Here is a 13,615-nt window from a genome sequence, read left to right as displayed (position 1 = left end):
GGCAAACAGACACAACAGGTCTTTCCAGTGGTGGCCCCATGGAGTCCTTTTTGGAACTCCTCCCCAGGTTCCTACAGGTTGTGAGTTTGGCTCCTTCTTCACCAGCCCTTTAAAAGGATTTTAAATACTTAAAAAGAGCTTGTGAACATAAAAGAGAGAGAGGGTCCCACTTGAAACAGGCCGCAGGCCTTCGTACCCCCATTGTTCGGTACACACAGGGGTCCCTAGCAGGACGCCGACCTGCAGGACGTTGGCATGCTCCAACCACCGTTGGTAGGGAAGTCATCTTTACCAGTTGCGTCTGTGAAAGGAAGAAGCGTGATGTCTTGAGGGTGGCTATTTTCATGTTTCATCTATTTTTGAATGATTGTTATGAGGGCTTTAACTGGCTGGATAGCTCAGTGAGTTAGGTCTCTGGTAGTGGACCCAGAGGTTGGGCATTCGATTCCCCCACGGGGCCTCCCTGTGAGTAGACCCAGCCTGCGTGACCTTGGGCCAGCTGCACTGTCCCACAATTCTCTAGCTGGAAACCCCTGCAAAAAGGTTGGCATAAATCAGAATCAACTAGACAGCACACGATGATCATTATTATTATGAGGCCTGCCAACGATGTTGGTTTCGGAATGGATCTGTATTAGTTTGGTTCCACTGTAAACCATTCGGTGGAGGCTGCTGGTATGGAAGCGTGAGATGCGCCCCTTTAAACAAAGAGCTGCACAGCAGCAGAAAATGTAAAGCACTGCAGAAGAGCAAGAGTTGGGGTTTGATCAAAGATCTTCCTTCATTTCCTTTCTCTTCTTTTAGCCCTCAAGGGACTCATTTGGGTCTCTGGGGTGGGTGGGAGGGAGGAGGCCAGTGGAATAATTTCTGGACCACTAGCTCTCTGGGAGTCCTTTACAATCTTGAGCTACGATTTGACTTCAAGGGGCTTTCAAATGAGCCAAGAGACAAAGTAAGCCAGTGATAAGTGGAGAAGCAAAGCAGATGAGCTGTGATCCCTGGAACACACCTGAGCCATAGGTGGCTGAATCCAATATTTATTTATTTAAATGATAAGCATGTGCTGTCAAGTCAATTTTGACAAGGCGACTCTTTTCAGGGTTTCCCAGGTAGAGAAACACTTAGAAGCGGTTTCCCCCTTCCCTTTTTCCAGGAGATAAATCCTGGGATGATGCAGCTGGCCCAAAGCTACAGAGGGCTGGCTCTTCTCCCGGGTGGCCCAGTGGGGGAATCGAACCCCCAACCTCCGCAGCCAGAGACTGAAACCACCGAGCGATCCAGCCAGCTCATAGCATTTCACTTCTGCTTCTCAGCGCCAAATGTTCCCAGAATGATTTGCACATAGTCATGAAGCCACTTACTTCTCTCTCCACACCAGCTCTCAAGTACACAATGCAAGGAGGCTGATCTTAGAGTCATAGCATAATGGAGTTGGAAGGGGCCTTTAAGGCCATCAAGTCCAACCCCCTGCTCAATTCATGTCATGTCATGTCAACTCAACTCATGTCAAGTCAACTCATGTCATGTCAACTCAACTCATGTCAACTCATGTCATGTCAACTCAACTCATGTCAAGTCAACTCATGTCATGTCAACTCAAGTCAACTCATGTCATGTCAACTCAACTCATGTCAACTCAACTCATGTCATGTCAACTCAACTCATGTCATGTCAACTCAACTCATGTCAACTCATGTCATGTCAACTCAACTCATGTCAAGTCAACTCATGTCATGTCAACTCATGTCATGTCATGTCAACTCAAGTCAACTCAACTCATGTCACGTCAACTCATGTCACGTCAACTCATGTCAACTCATGTCATGTCAACTCAACTCATGTCAACTCAAGTCAACTCATGTCATGTCAAGTCAACTCATGTCATGTCAACTCAAGTCAACTCATGTCAAGTCATGTCAAGCCAAAGCATATCAGACAGATGGTGGTCCAATTTTCTCTTGAAGGCCTCTAGTGCTGGGGCATTGACCACCTCCAGAGGTCATGGGTTTCATTGTCATACCGCTGCTATAATATGACTGTTGTACATGGGGGCACAGGAGGTTTTGCTCTGGCCTAGAGGAACTACATTTCTGCCGTTAGCTGGCCTGGTGGCAATAAGAAGAAGGGACACGGTTTTCACATACATCCACAGGCAACAACTCACCTTCTATTCACACATTCACCCTCCATCTGTTGGAGGGGTGGATCGCAGGGGAAGTAGGACAGGGTTCACATGCTTCCCTAACATACATGCACCACTTCACTAAGGGTTAGAAACCAGCTTTGGAACAAAGGAGAGGAGGGAATCCAGGCTCGCCCTTTCTCGTGCTGTTTAGCTCTTTTCCAGAAATATTGGGAAAGAGGGGGAGACCACGGGGAAGGGCCAGAAAGCGGGTGAGCCGTGGACGGATTCTCCAAGGGCCACCTCCAGCATAGAGACTGCAGGCTCCCCAACCCTGAAATCAGTGATGGTTTGAAGCCTGTGACTACTTTTTTTAAACGTAATTTTTAAAATTGTGCTCACATCACAAAAGAACAAGAAAAAGCTTATGCGTACGAGCTGAGAAAAGGAGAGGCCCCCTCGCCAAAGGAAGAGTGAGAAATAAGTTATCCAGATTTTTTAAAAGGGGGAGAGGCCAGGAATAGAAGAAGCATAATAGCCGTTACATCTTCAAAGAAGCCCCAGGGTTCAAAAAGGAAAGTAGAGGCAGGAACGACAAGAGAAGATGACCAAGAATCCAGGTAGGTATCCATGCGCAGCATGTCGCTGACGCAGCTGAGCAGGACTGTGGTAAACAATCAGGAACACGCTACGAATCTCTTTACTGGCTAAGCCCAGAGGTCCATGCTAGGTTGCATCCTCTTTCTAATGAGGATAGCCAAGTGTCTGGGGAAACCCAGAGAGAAGGGCATCCATGTTGCTTTTCCTCACCCTCCGATCTTCTTTCTTCCTTTTCCTCACCCTCTGATCTTCTTTCTTTCTATCTTTGCCTCTGCATCAACTGCATCAGTGGCCCGTGGCCTCTGAAGCAGAATTCGGTAGCTCTTGTCTCTGGGACTGGACTACAGTGCCCATTCTCCTGCAGACACCACGAGGGAGGTGGACTGCACCCACTCTGGCTGCCGTAGCCGGAAATATTCTCCGATGGATTCTCCTCCTATGATCAGTCCAGAAACCGTGGCTGCAAAATCAGGGAGGGGGGGCAGGTGGCACCAAGACGGAGGGAGCCCAGAAATGTCCGGGCTCCAAAGCCAATCACTCTTCTTGGCCGACGGCAGCCGAGCAGACCCCCACCGGCGCTGGACTCCATCCTTGCCCGCCGGTGGTGGAAGGGGAGGGGTGATAGGGCTTGGCAGCTGCTCCAATGCTGATAAAGGCAGCGCTCCCCATCATCCTCCCCCCCATCCACCCCCACCCGGATGCTGGAGAGGCCGGGCTCGGCTTGTATGAATTATTAAAGAAAACTATGAGCATTTCCTAGCAGAAGGAATCCAGCGGACGGCTGTTACAGGAAAGCCACCTCATTTGTGTGCTGGGCCGCCAGGAAGCTTTCCAGGGTGGCCCAAAGGGGGGCGTGTGTGTGTGTGGGTGGGGGGTAGCACGGATCCATGCCGGTTGCCCCAGGGTCAGAGAGAGTGAGGTTCCCTCCACCAGCTCCAAGACAAACAGATTCCCCTTGGCTCAGCCAGAGCCCAAGCCATCACTCGGGAATAAAAGACTTCCTATCCTGGGGCCGAATCCTGCCCTCCCGATATCCCCGTTGGACACACGGCTGGGCCTCTCCACCCTGGCTGGCTTCCTTCCGCAGGTGCTCGTTGGTCAATGGTTTTCCTAAACTGGGTCCGAAATGCTGACGCGCCGCTTCTAAGACGGAAGCGACCGGCCATCGGAGGCTTTAAGGCCAAACTAGGATGGCCATTTTTTCATCCCCACCTTTTTCCTCCTTGGTTCTCTCTCTCTCTCTCTCTCACACACACACACACACACCGATGAACCTCTCTGACCCTGAGTCCACTCTTAGCCAATGTAAACTGGCTCAAGATGGTCCCAAATCAATGACTCCTGGTTTATGATTTGGAGGGGAAGGGAGGAAGGGCTTTGGAGGTGAGAAGGCTCCGAGGCATAAACTCTCCAGTGGCAGCTGTGTCAGAGAAACTACCTGCCTCAAGACACAGTGGGACACATCTTTATAACAGTCATGAAAAGACTTGCACAGTAGCCCTGAATCAGAGTTTGTCAGGGAGCTTTTGAAAATCATGAATTCACAGGGTAAGCTGGCACATCTCTCTCTCACACTCACACACAAACAGACACGACAGAGCTATAAGTCCCTGGATCTCAGGTAGGGAACTTTTTAAGTTTTTGGATCCTAGGAGTTGTAAAAAAAACAAAGTGATTTTTTTCCCCATCTCTGATTGTTGTTGTTGTTTAGTCGTTAAGTCGTGTCCGTGACCCCAGGGACCAGAGCACGCCAGGCCCTCCTATCTTCCACTGCCTCCCAGAGTCGGGTCAAAGTCATGTTGGTCGCGTCGATGACCCTGTCCAACCATCTCGTCCTCTGGCGTCCCCTTCTCCTCTTGCCTTCACATTCTCCCATCATCAGGGTCTTTTCCAGGGAGTCTTCTCTTCTCATGAGATGGCCAAAGGATTGGAGCCTCAGCTTCAGGATCTGTCCTTCCAGGGAGCACTCAATGGTTGATTTCCTTCAGAACGGATAGGTTTGTTCTCTTTGCAGTCCAAGGGACTCTCAAGTTAAGATGATCTCTAATTAGGGCATCTTAATTTGCAGCCCAATCTCTGACCCACTACAAGCACCATGTGTAAGGCTACGCTCCCTTCTGGCATCAGAGGAGGCCATCAACCGTCTTCGACTGTTGCAAGCAACTGTGCCTCCATTCAGCACATGGATCTGCTTTCTGTAAGGATTTTAAGTGGCTGCACCATTAGAGGTCAGGAAGAATATTCCCTGGCTGGTTCAAATTAGCTAATGGCCTTGCATCTCTTTCTCTCTCAAGACAGGAGACAGACGGAAAGGAAAATAAATACCCATATACATGCATGCACACACACACACACACACAGAGAGAGAGAGAGAGAGAGAGAGAGAATAGCTCAGTGAGTGGGAGCACCTGGCTGAGGAGCTAAGGGGCTGAGTGTCTCAATCTCTACTGTGGGTCTAATCTACCGCCCTGTTGATCTTTCAGCATCCCTGACCTAGAACGAAATTTTCTTTTGGTTTCTCGGGATTTTATAGAAGAGATCTCTCCCCCCTCCCCCTTTTCGGGTGCTCTGTTTCTTTCTTTATTTCTTTACTTAAAATATTTTTACCCCACCTTTCTCCTTAAAAAGGACCCGAGGTGGCACACATCATTGAAAGAGAATATTTAAAGCCAAAACAATGAGTATACTACAGGGGTTTGCCTCATGAAAAGACAATATTTAAATCTAAGAACCAGGAGTATAAAGAGGCAGCTTACTTCATGAGAAGACAGTATTAAAGCCAAAACCAATAAATACACAAGTATTAAAAAGGAGCAAAGCGATACGACTCTGAGAGCTGGTAAATATAAGTAGTACTAAAGACCCCATCAGAACAGCAATGCATAACAAACAATCCATCTAAAAGTCACTCAGGTAGCCAGCCATGTAGCCGGTCAGCGAAGAAAAGCTTGCCTGGTTATTTTTGAGAAACTGCAGTTACTCTATTTGAGACTCCTGCCTGCTTTCTGTTGCCTTTGCACCTTGTCTGCTGTTCACTCTTTTCAGATCTGCCTCAGTTAATCATCAAGTCCTCTGTTTTCCTCAACGGAACAGAGTTTCTGCATTCTCCCAATTGTATTTCTGAGTCCAGCCCATAGTTAGAATCATAGAATCATGAAGGTGCTTCTAAGGCCCGAGTTGAACCTCCTGCTAGAGGGACGGATCCAAATCAAAGCAGATCTGACGGAGGGTGGTCCAATTTTCTCTTGAAGGCCTCCAGAGTGCTCACTACCTCCTGAGGGCATGGGTTCCATTGTTGTGCTGCTCTAACAGTTAATGTTTTCTTTATAGCCAGCCTAAATCTGGCTCCTTGTAGCTGGAGCCCATTATTATGTGTCCTGCACTCTGGGATAACTGAGCACAGATCCTGTCCCTCCTCTGTAGCGCTAACTTTCAATTATATGAAAAATGTTATTGTATCACCCCTCGAGTCTTCTTTTCTCCAGGCTAAACATGCCCAGTTTCTTTCCGTCTTTCCACCTAGGTCTTGGTTTCCAGTCCCCTAATCATCCTTGTAGCCCTCTTTTGAACTTGCCCCAGTTTGTTGGCATCCTTCTTAAAGTGCAGTGTCCAGAACTTGCTCGTCTCAGTTCTTCATGGTCATGGAGTTTAGTGATGCATTGTTTACATGGCCTTTAAATTCATCAGGAAGTGCATTTACATTTGTCTTTTAGAACTACAATTGTTTTAGTATTCTTCTTCAGCTTTACTCTTTATATATATACTGTATATATTAACAGTTTATAGTTGGTACTACACTCTGTGCCTGACTTTGCTTTGCATTCTTGCCTTTTGCTTCTGTCTATGCATTTCTATTTGATTTCCACACCAGTCATTCAGACAAGTTGACTTATATCACTCTCTGATCTGTTTTTGCCTGAAGTGTGCAAAAAAACAGTGACGCCTGTATTTATAATAATAAGCCACAAAATCCCACAGAAAGAGGCTGAAGCGTGTTCAAAATAGGCAGAGCGGAGGGAATAGCGGGATTAGGACGAGTGTCGTAACTGTAAGAGCAAAGGGCAAAATATTGAAGGTGCTACTTTCGGGGTGGTCTGCAGTTACCAGAACACCCTGGGACAACAGTAATCTTTCTAAGCTGTTGGAAAGGACGGTACTCTAAACTTTCTTGCCATAAAGGACGAGAAAATATAGTGCTATCTTATCAGGGGATGCTAGCGTTCGAGACGCAAAATACAGGAGAGAAGCCATTTTCAGGTACGCAGCATCCCAACCTGCTATGGACCGGAATGTTGGATAGGGACTGGGATCCACCTAGTCCCCAGTGTAGACAATTCTAGCTGGAGGGAACCTGCTCTCTCTTTTTTTTGGGGGGGGGGTACGCACGCATCAATATGCACTGCCCCACTCTCAACAGGTCAAAGTTTCTGAGCTAGAAAGCAGCTGTACCAGCAGCCTCCACATGGAAGGCGAAGATCGCAACTGGAAAGTGCAGACAGATTTTCCCACCCAGGAGCCAGTGCCCTGCAAGCTCTGGCTGGAAAAGCAAGATAAGGAGCATGGCTTGTCCAGCTGTCCAGCTACCCAGAACTAAAACCGAGGAAGTTCCGGTTGACCCTGATGGTGACAAAGGACTTCAGTCTGAACCTCAGTGCCAGCTCTACCTTGGCTTTTTCCGGGAGGGAAACGATTGCAGTTCCGTAAGAGTGAAGAGATGGAGGAAACCTGCACAGCAAGGTGTTTGGAAAAAACAGTAGGAAAGTCAACAGACATTCTGAGCTGAAAGCCTTCCTGCAGTTTACTCTCCAACTTCAAAGGAAACCAGCAAGGAAGAACGGAAAAGAGATTAGAGTCCTCACAACCGCTCTGCCACTTTCAACCTTCTGCGAAGGCCATTCTTAGTCTCAGGTGTTTAATTTTGCTATTTTAAAAAAAGGGTAGGAGGAAGTCCAAAAGAACTACCGAACCCCAGAAGCACATTAAAAACCTGCCTTACTTCTCCCCCCCCCCCAGGAAATTCTTAGAATTTCTCACAAGAGATGATCAAGGAAGATGCTTGTTGTTCGAAAAGGTGAGGGAATTTTGATCTACCAAGATGAGGATCTCCAGGCTAGGAAGCAGGACAGAAATGGACCAGAGAGGAAGCTACACAACCAGCGGTCCGCTTCGGTTGACTTCCCTAACCAAGTGCCCAAGGGAAATGGGAAGCCGGTCCTGCCTTTCCCTTGACCCTCAGTAACAGCCCCTTCCTTTCGCCTTTGAATTTTGATAAAGCGTGACTCTCTTCTTCTATGCTGGTGAAACTTGTACCTGTTCTTCCGTGGCACCCAAATGACCCTAAAAGGGTTTTCAAGCTACTGTATGTGAGAAGTTCAAGGAAGTGACTTTCCCTTTGCTGCCGCCACCCCCCGGTAAGCTTCCGCGACGGAGCAGAAATTTGAACCCATGTCTCCGGAGTCACAGCGAGAAACTCTTGTCTACGACACCCCAGTGGATCTCATTGATTACGCTTTTTTCACCCATCCTTTTAGAAAGACTTGCACAAGTATTGAAAGTGTCACCAGTTAAAAGGAGACCTCAGTTGGCAACATGAATGAGCTAGCCTTGTGAGACTCAACTGGCCAGTTTGGGAGTGAAGTCACGCAAATGCCCTTTCCGGTTGCGATCCTTTGTGCCCCCAAATCACGCCAAGAGATGGAAGTCATTTGTACAACACCACAGGCTCTCCCAAAGCAGGTGACATGATCCGGGATCCACAAGGCACAACACAACACTTGCGCAAGCACAAGCAGGACTTGAAACCAGGGACAGGCCACCTCCGCTGGGTCGACGTCCCTCTCCGGGAACGCACGAGCTACAGGCTTCATCCCGCTGCGTTGTCAAAATAAGGCAGCAAATTGTTTGACTGAATTACAACAGCAAACTGGCTGTGAAAAGTCATTAAAAGAAGCATGGAGTGTCTGGCCTATTTGCCCCCAAATTTTGGCAGTATTGTTGGGGCAGAGATGAGGAATAGAGGAGGCCACAGGCTGCACATCCCCTCCCTGCTTAAAACAACAACAGTGTGCATATAGTTCACACAGATGGCTTCTTGTGACCCTTACTCTTCCTTCCTTCTGTCTTTCTGTCTTTTTCTTCCTTCCTTCCATTCTTTTCATTTCATTCCATTTCCTTCCTTCCTTTTTTCCTGCTTTTCTTACTTCCCCATCTCACGCCTTCCTTCCTTCCTTCCTTCCTTCCTTCCTTCCTTCCTTCCTTCCACCCACACATCCATCATCAACTCCCTCCCTCCCTCCCTCCTTCCCTTCCTTCTTTCCTTCCTTCCTTCCTTCCTTCCTTCCTTCCTTCCTTCCTTCCTTCCTTCCTTCCTTCCTTCCTTCCTTCCTTCCTTCCTTCCTTCCTTCCTTCCTCCCTCCCTCCCTCCCTCCCTTCCTTCCAAAAAGACTTGTATTTCTCAGAAATTTTATTCAAAGCCATGGGACTTGCTCATGGAAACATATTTAGGTCTAGGGAACAAGAGACATAATTTATTATTATTAGATTACATGACTGGCTACTGTTATTAACAGCACATGTGCATAGCAATGTTACAAGCAGAGCAGAAGTCATTCATGGCAAAGCTATCTAACAAAGACAACAAGAATGACCTGTTTAAAACACAGACAACAACATCATTTTCCAAAATTGCCAGATTCAGCAAGCTTTGCTTTAAATGGGAATGGGAATCAGGATATTAACAATGACCAGAGCCAGCCACCAAAATTATGAGAACACCCAGCCCTTGACATCACAGTAAGGTAACTCAACAAATCAGATATCTGAAGCATTCAAGCTTTCTGGAAAAAGAGCCCCATTTCAACCTTAGTGGCTTTGAGATGAAATAGACAGAGTTAAACCTTTGCACCTTGGATCCTGGCTTCTGGGCCCAAGAAAAGGCGATGGAGTCAAAAGCCATTTGCCAACATCCTGTAAATGCCAATGAATGCTTGTTGAGTTTGGTACCACTGTGACAGAATAAAACTGAGAACGGGGTCAGGAGGCCAAATCTGAAGGATAAATCAACAGACATGGAAAATGAGTGGGACAGAGAGAAGTGGGTTCAGCTAAACCAGATCGCTGGTTAAGGGAAACAGAGATTCACCAGGAAAAAGACAATGTGAAAGAGTATCTTCCAAATTCAAAGTAGGATTTTAATCACAAAGAAGGGGATGAGATATTATGGGGTGGGGGGGGCAGATACAAATACCTACAGTAGATAGTTTTTACTAAAGACTAAATATTAAAGGAACAGGGAGAAAATCAGTTGGGTAAGCTGTGAAATTTAATTAGTTAACAATACAGTTTAGGTTAAATTAAAACTAAGATTTAAGATATAAGTAATTCAGCATAATTTCTAGTACAAAGCACTGATCCTCCACTTGTCCCAAGAGGAGTAAATATTTTTTCAGACAATTAAAACCTTGTGCATCCCACCGCCAAATGAATTTAGCTTCAGCAGTCCCAACAAGGATTTTTTAAAAAATCAGCAAATCGTTGTAATCCGCATAGTCTTCGCAACTGAACATTCTGCTTTCGCTTATAACAATTTAACGAGAACTTTTCAATTCTTAGAGGCAATGGCAAAAGGTAGTAGGATGATTACTGGCCCATGATAAAGCAGGTGAAAATGCTCCCAAACTTCACAACGGTTTATCAGCTTCACTCCCCCTTCTTAGGTCTCCTTATTGTAGCATTTTGTTCTGTTCTTCTTGGGCCACTAGGGAAAAACATGTGCATTTTCAGCCTGTCATGTGCAGTGCTAAAACCTCGGGTTTTCTTACCTGTGCTTCACCCACTTCACCTTGACAACCTCCATCCATCAGAGGGGGAGGGTCATGTCACTTTGAAGCCACCTACATCTCTGCCACCCTCCAAAACCCAAATGAGAAGTAAAACCGGAGGGTCAGATTCCAAGAAGGGAAACCAAGGCTGAACCCCCCACCCAGTCGGCAAATGGAATGATGTTGGGAAAATGATTTCACCGTCTCTGGTTTTATCTGATGCTTACTGCTCTCGGGAGTGTAAAACGTGATCAGAATTCTAAAGCGCTTTGGGAAGGATCCGATAAGACATTCCTGTGAAACGTGGAGCAAGCGATCCTCCAGGCTGATGAACACACAGAAGTGATCGCCAAAAAGATAGGAGGTTGCCGCGCACGGACTCGAAACGTCTAGCCCTGTATTGCTAGCTCTGAGCTCCTCCAGTGCCTAAGCAGTCACTTGATACCTGAAATCTTTTAGCCACAGATGTTGGAGAGAGAACTTGGGACTTTCAGCATGAACTGAACTGACCAAGCAGAAAAAACAGAACGAGAGAGAGAGAGAGAGAGAGAGAGAGAGAGAGAGAGAGAGAGAGAGAGAGAGAGAGAGACTTGGGTGGCCTATGAACAAAATCCCAACAACCTTTATCAGACCCCCTAAAATATCATTAAAAATGTGAACTTTTAGATCCTGGATGAGTTTTTGCATTTCTACGCTCTTTGGGTGGTCCCATTAAAGTATTAACCAATCCTGATTTAAAACTGCTCCCTGTTTACTTGGAGGGCCCCCCCCCCCCGAGAGGTGTCACAAATGGCACAGGCAAGACCGTGGCAAGGACAGGTATCTGGGTCGGGCCCCCTTGACAAGCAACCCCATGTTTGGGCAACAGTGTTTCCAGGTGAGCTCACGAATTGTAGGTAACGCTCTCAGGCCCCTGATCGGACACGGCCCTCCGATCACAGAGCACAGCAGAAGGATTCCTGTCAGCTCAGCTCAGCCACCCGCTAGCAGGTTTAAATATTACAAGAGAGAGGGTTGGGGAGAGGAGGGGAGGGGGCCAGGGTCTGGTCCATGGTGCTCACATAAAATGCAGTTGGCATTTCATTTGTAAATGAAGTCCTGGAAAAATATAGCAGGCTGCTGGGGGCGGCCGGAGGGAAGTTCGGAAGGAAGAGGTATAAGATCCATCTAACTCAACCGCCTACCTGGTTAGCGATGGCACCTAATTCTTATTTCCTTTGTTTAACCTGCTTCAAATAAATGCCAAGCAAGATCAGATGTCAAAGGTCAGGGAACATGTGAGATCGATAGAAAATCCATTTAAATCCAAAGGAGCAAACGCCCAAACCCTTCGAGCCTTGGAAAGAATGATTCATATATTCCAGGTTATCGACTGAAGGAAATAATTGTAAAAGACAGACAGAGGAAAAAAGTGGAGCGGGGGGGCGTTGTGATGGAGGAAGGGAGTGAGTGAGTGAGAGAGAGAGAGAGAGAGAGAGAGAGAAAGGAGGGGGTTGTATTATAGAGAAATCCAGCAACAAAGAGAACCAGCTCAGAAAAAAAAATGAAGAGGAATGCTGGAATCTGATTGACAGTTCCAAAACAAAAACAACAAAATGCTTTTTCAAAATAACTTTACAAGAGAACCTGAAAGTTGAAAAACTGCAGGAGTTGGTGTTCATAAATGAGAGGAGGGGATCTCTCGTCTCAGGAACCAAGAAGAAGCAGGAGTCTAACTCCTTCTAGCATCTCCTTCTGTTTTTCCTTCCAGAAAAGTTAATTTAAAAAACAAAAACAAACCAGCAACAACACACACTTTACAACAGCTCGAGAACAAGAAATGCAACACCAGCTTCTGGGTATGTATGCACACAAATGTTGTCCGATACCGTCAGTTCCAACCTAAACGGCTTTTCGCTATGTTGAAAGATGCATCTGAAAACAGTTACCGTCATGAGCGGTTCTAATGGATTGTAGGCAACTTTATAAGCGGAAACACAATGTGTGTGAGAGAGACTTCTGTCCTATTTAATAATGGGTCTGTTATCTTACCACTCAACTGCATAGACTAAAAGATGGCAGTTTTACATTGCCCCGAAGCAAGAAATAATAAATAATATAACCATTGCAAAATCCTTTAAAAAAAAATCTGGGGTCGAGGTCCTCATCAGCTGCTAATGACTTCACCCTTTTAGTGGAATAATAAATCTGCAATCTTTGCATGCTATCCGAGTCAATGTTAAAAACATAGGGAAGTCAAGGCAATTCATATATATTTTCCCCTCCAAGATAGGGTGGTGGTGTTGCAATGCAGTTTTGAAAGAAACAGAAATCGGGAAGAGAAAGGCGGAATAAAAAAGAAAATTAATTTCAGGTTTGCAAACAGGAGCCGGGTCAATTCTGGGAAGTTTGAAAGCCCGCCGGCGTCCTGCCTACCTTTGCGCTGCAGTGTTGGCATCCAGAATACCCGTGCTTTGCATCCAAGACCTCACGGCCGAGAGCCCTCCGGACAAGGGCTCCTCTTTCATGGTCAGCCCACCTCGGGGGAGACCCTCCTGGATGGAGAACATCAAAAAAGCCTTTTAAGGAGCAGGACGGCGGCGGAAGGAGGAGGGGGTGAGAGGGTGAAGGTGGATGGGGGGGGTGAGGACCTCCTCCCCGAAGCCAGCTCAAAGCCCCCAATCTGGGGCTCCCCTGTGCAAAAAGTTTGGGGACCCTCGGTTGTTTTCTTAAAAGATAAACCACAAAAAGGGGGGGGCGGGAAAGAAAGCAGGATCCCCCTTGATCTGGTCCAGGCCCCCTCCCCTGCTCTGGCCCAGCTTGCCCGGAGGGGCTTCCAGGGCCACCTGCCCGGGGTCTCCCCTCGCCGCCCCACGGCGCCGGGAGGTGACAGGAGCTGGAGGAGGAGAAGGAGAGGCGAAGGTGCGGAAGAGGCGGCTTCGGGCTGGTTTGTTTGTTTCCAAGTGACTGGGAGGGGTGGCTCGCATTGGACGGGGAACTGGGAAGGGAAGGAGGGAGGGAAGGAGGGAGGGAGGAGAGGAAATCAGAGCAGGCGGGGAGGGGGGGTGAGAGGAGGCCAAGCCCCCCCCCCAAA

General features: G+C 47.3%; 1 protein-coding gene across 2 annotated transcripts in view; it reads right to left on the bottom strand.

Annotated features, from left to right (window-relative positions):
• LOC110086610 (transcription factor COE1) overlaps window positions 1-13,615 on the bottom strand; it is a 101,133-nt gene that overhangs the window by 86,065 nt on the left and 1,453 nt on the right. For both annotated transcript variants that reach the window (XM_078394426.1, XM_078394427.1), the window contains exon 2: window positions 12,958-13,076. In XM_078394426.1, coding sequence (XP_078250552.1) covers window positions 12,958-13,076 — 119 coding nt within the window. The remainder of the gene's footprint in view (window positions 1-12,957; window positions 13,077-13,615) is intronic.

Source organism: Pogona vitticeps, chromosome 5, assembly GCF_051106095.1.
Source record: "Pogona vitticeps strain Pit_001003342236 chromosome 5, PviZW2.1, whole genome shotgun sequence".
NCBI lineage: Eukaryota > Metazoa > Chordata > Lepidosauria > Squamata > Agamidae > Pogona > Pogona vitticeps.
The sequence above is the reverse complement of the archived record's forward strand: the minus strand, read 5'-3'. Positions and strand labels throughout refer to the sequence as shown.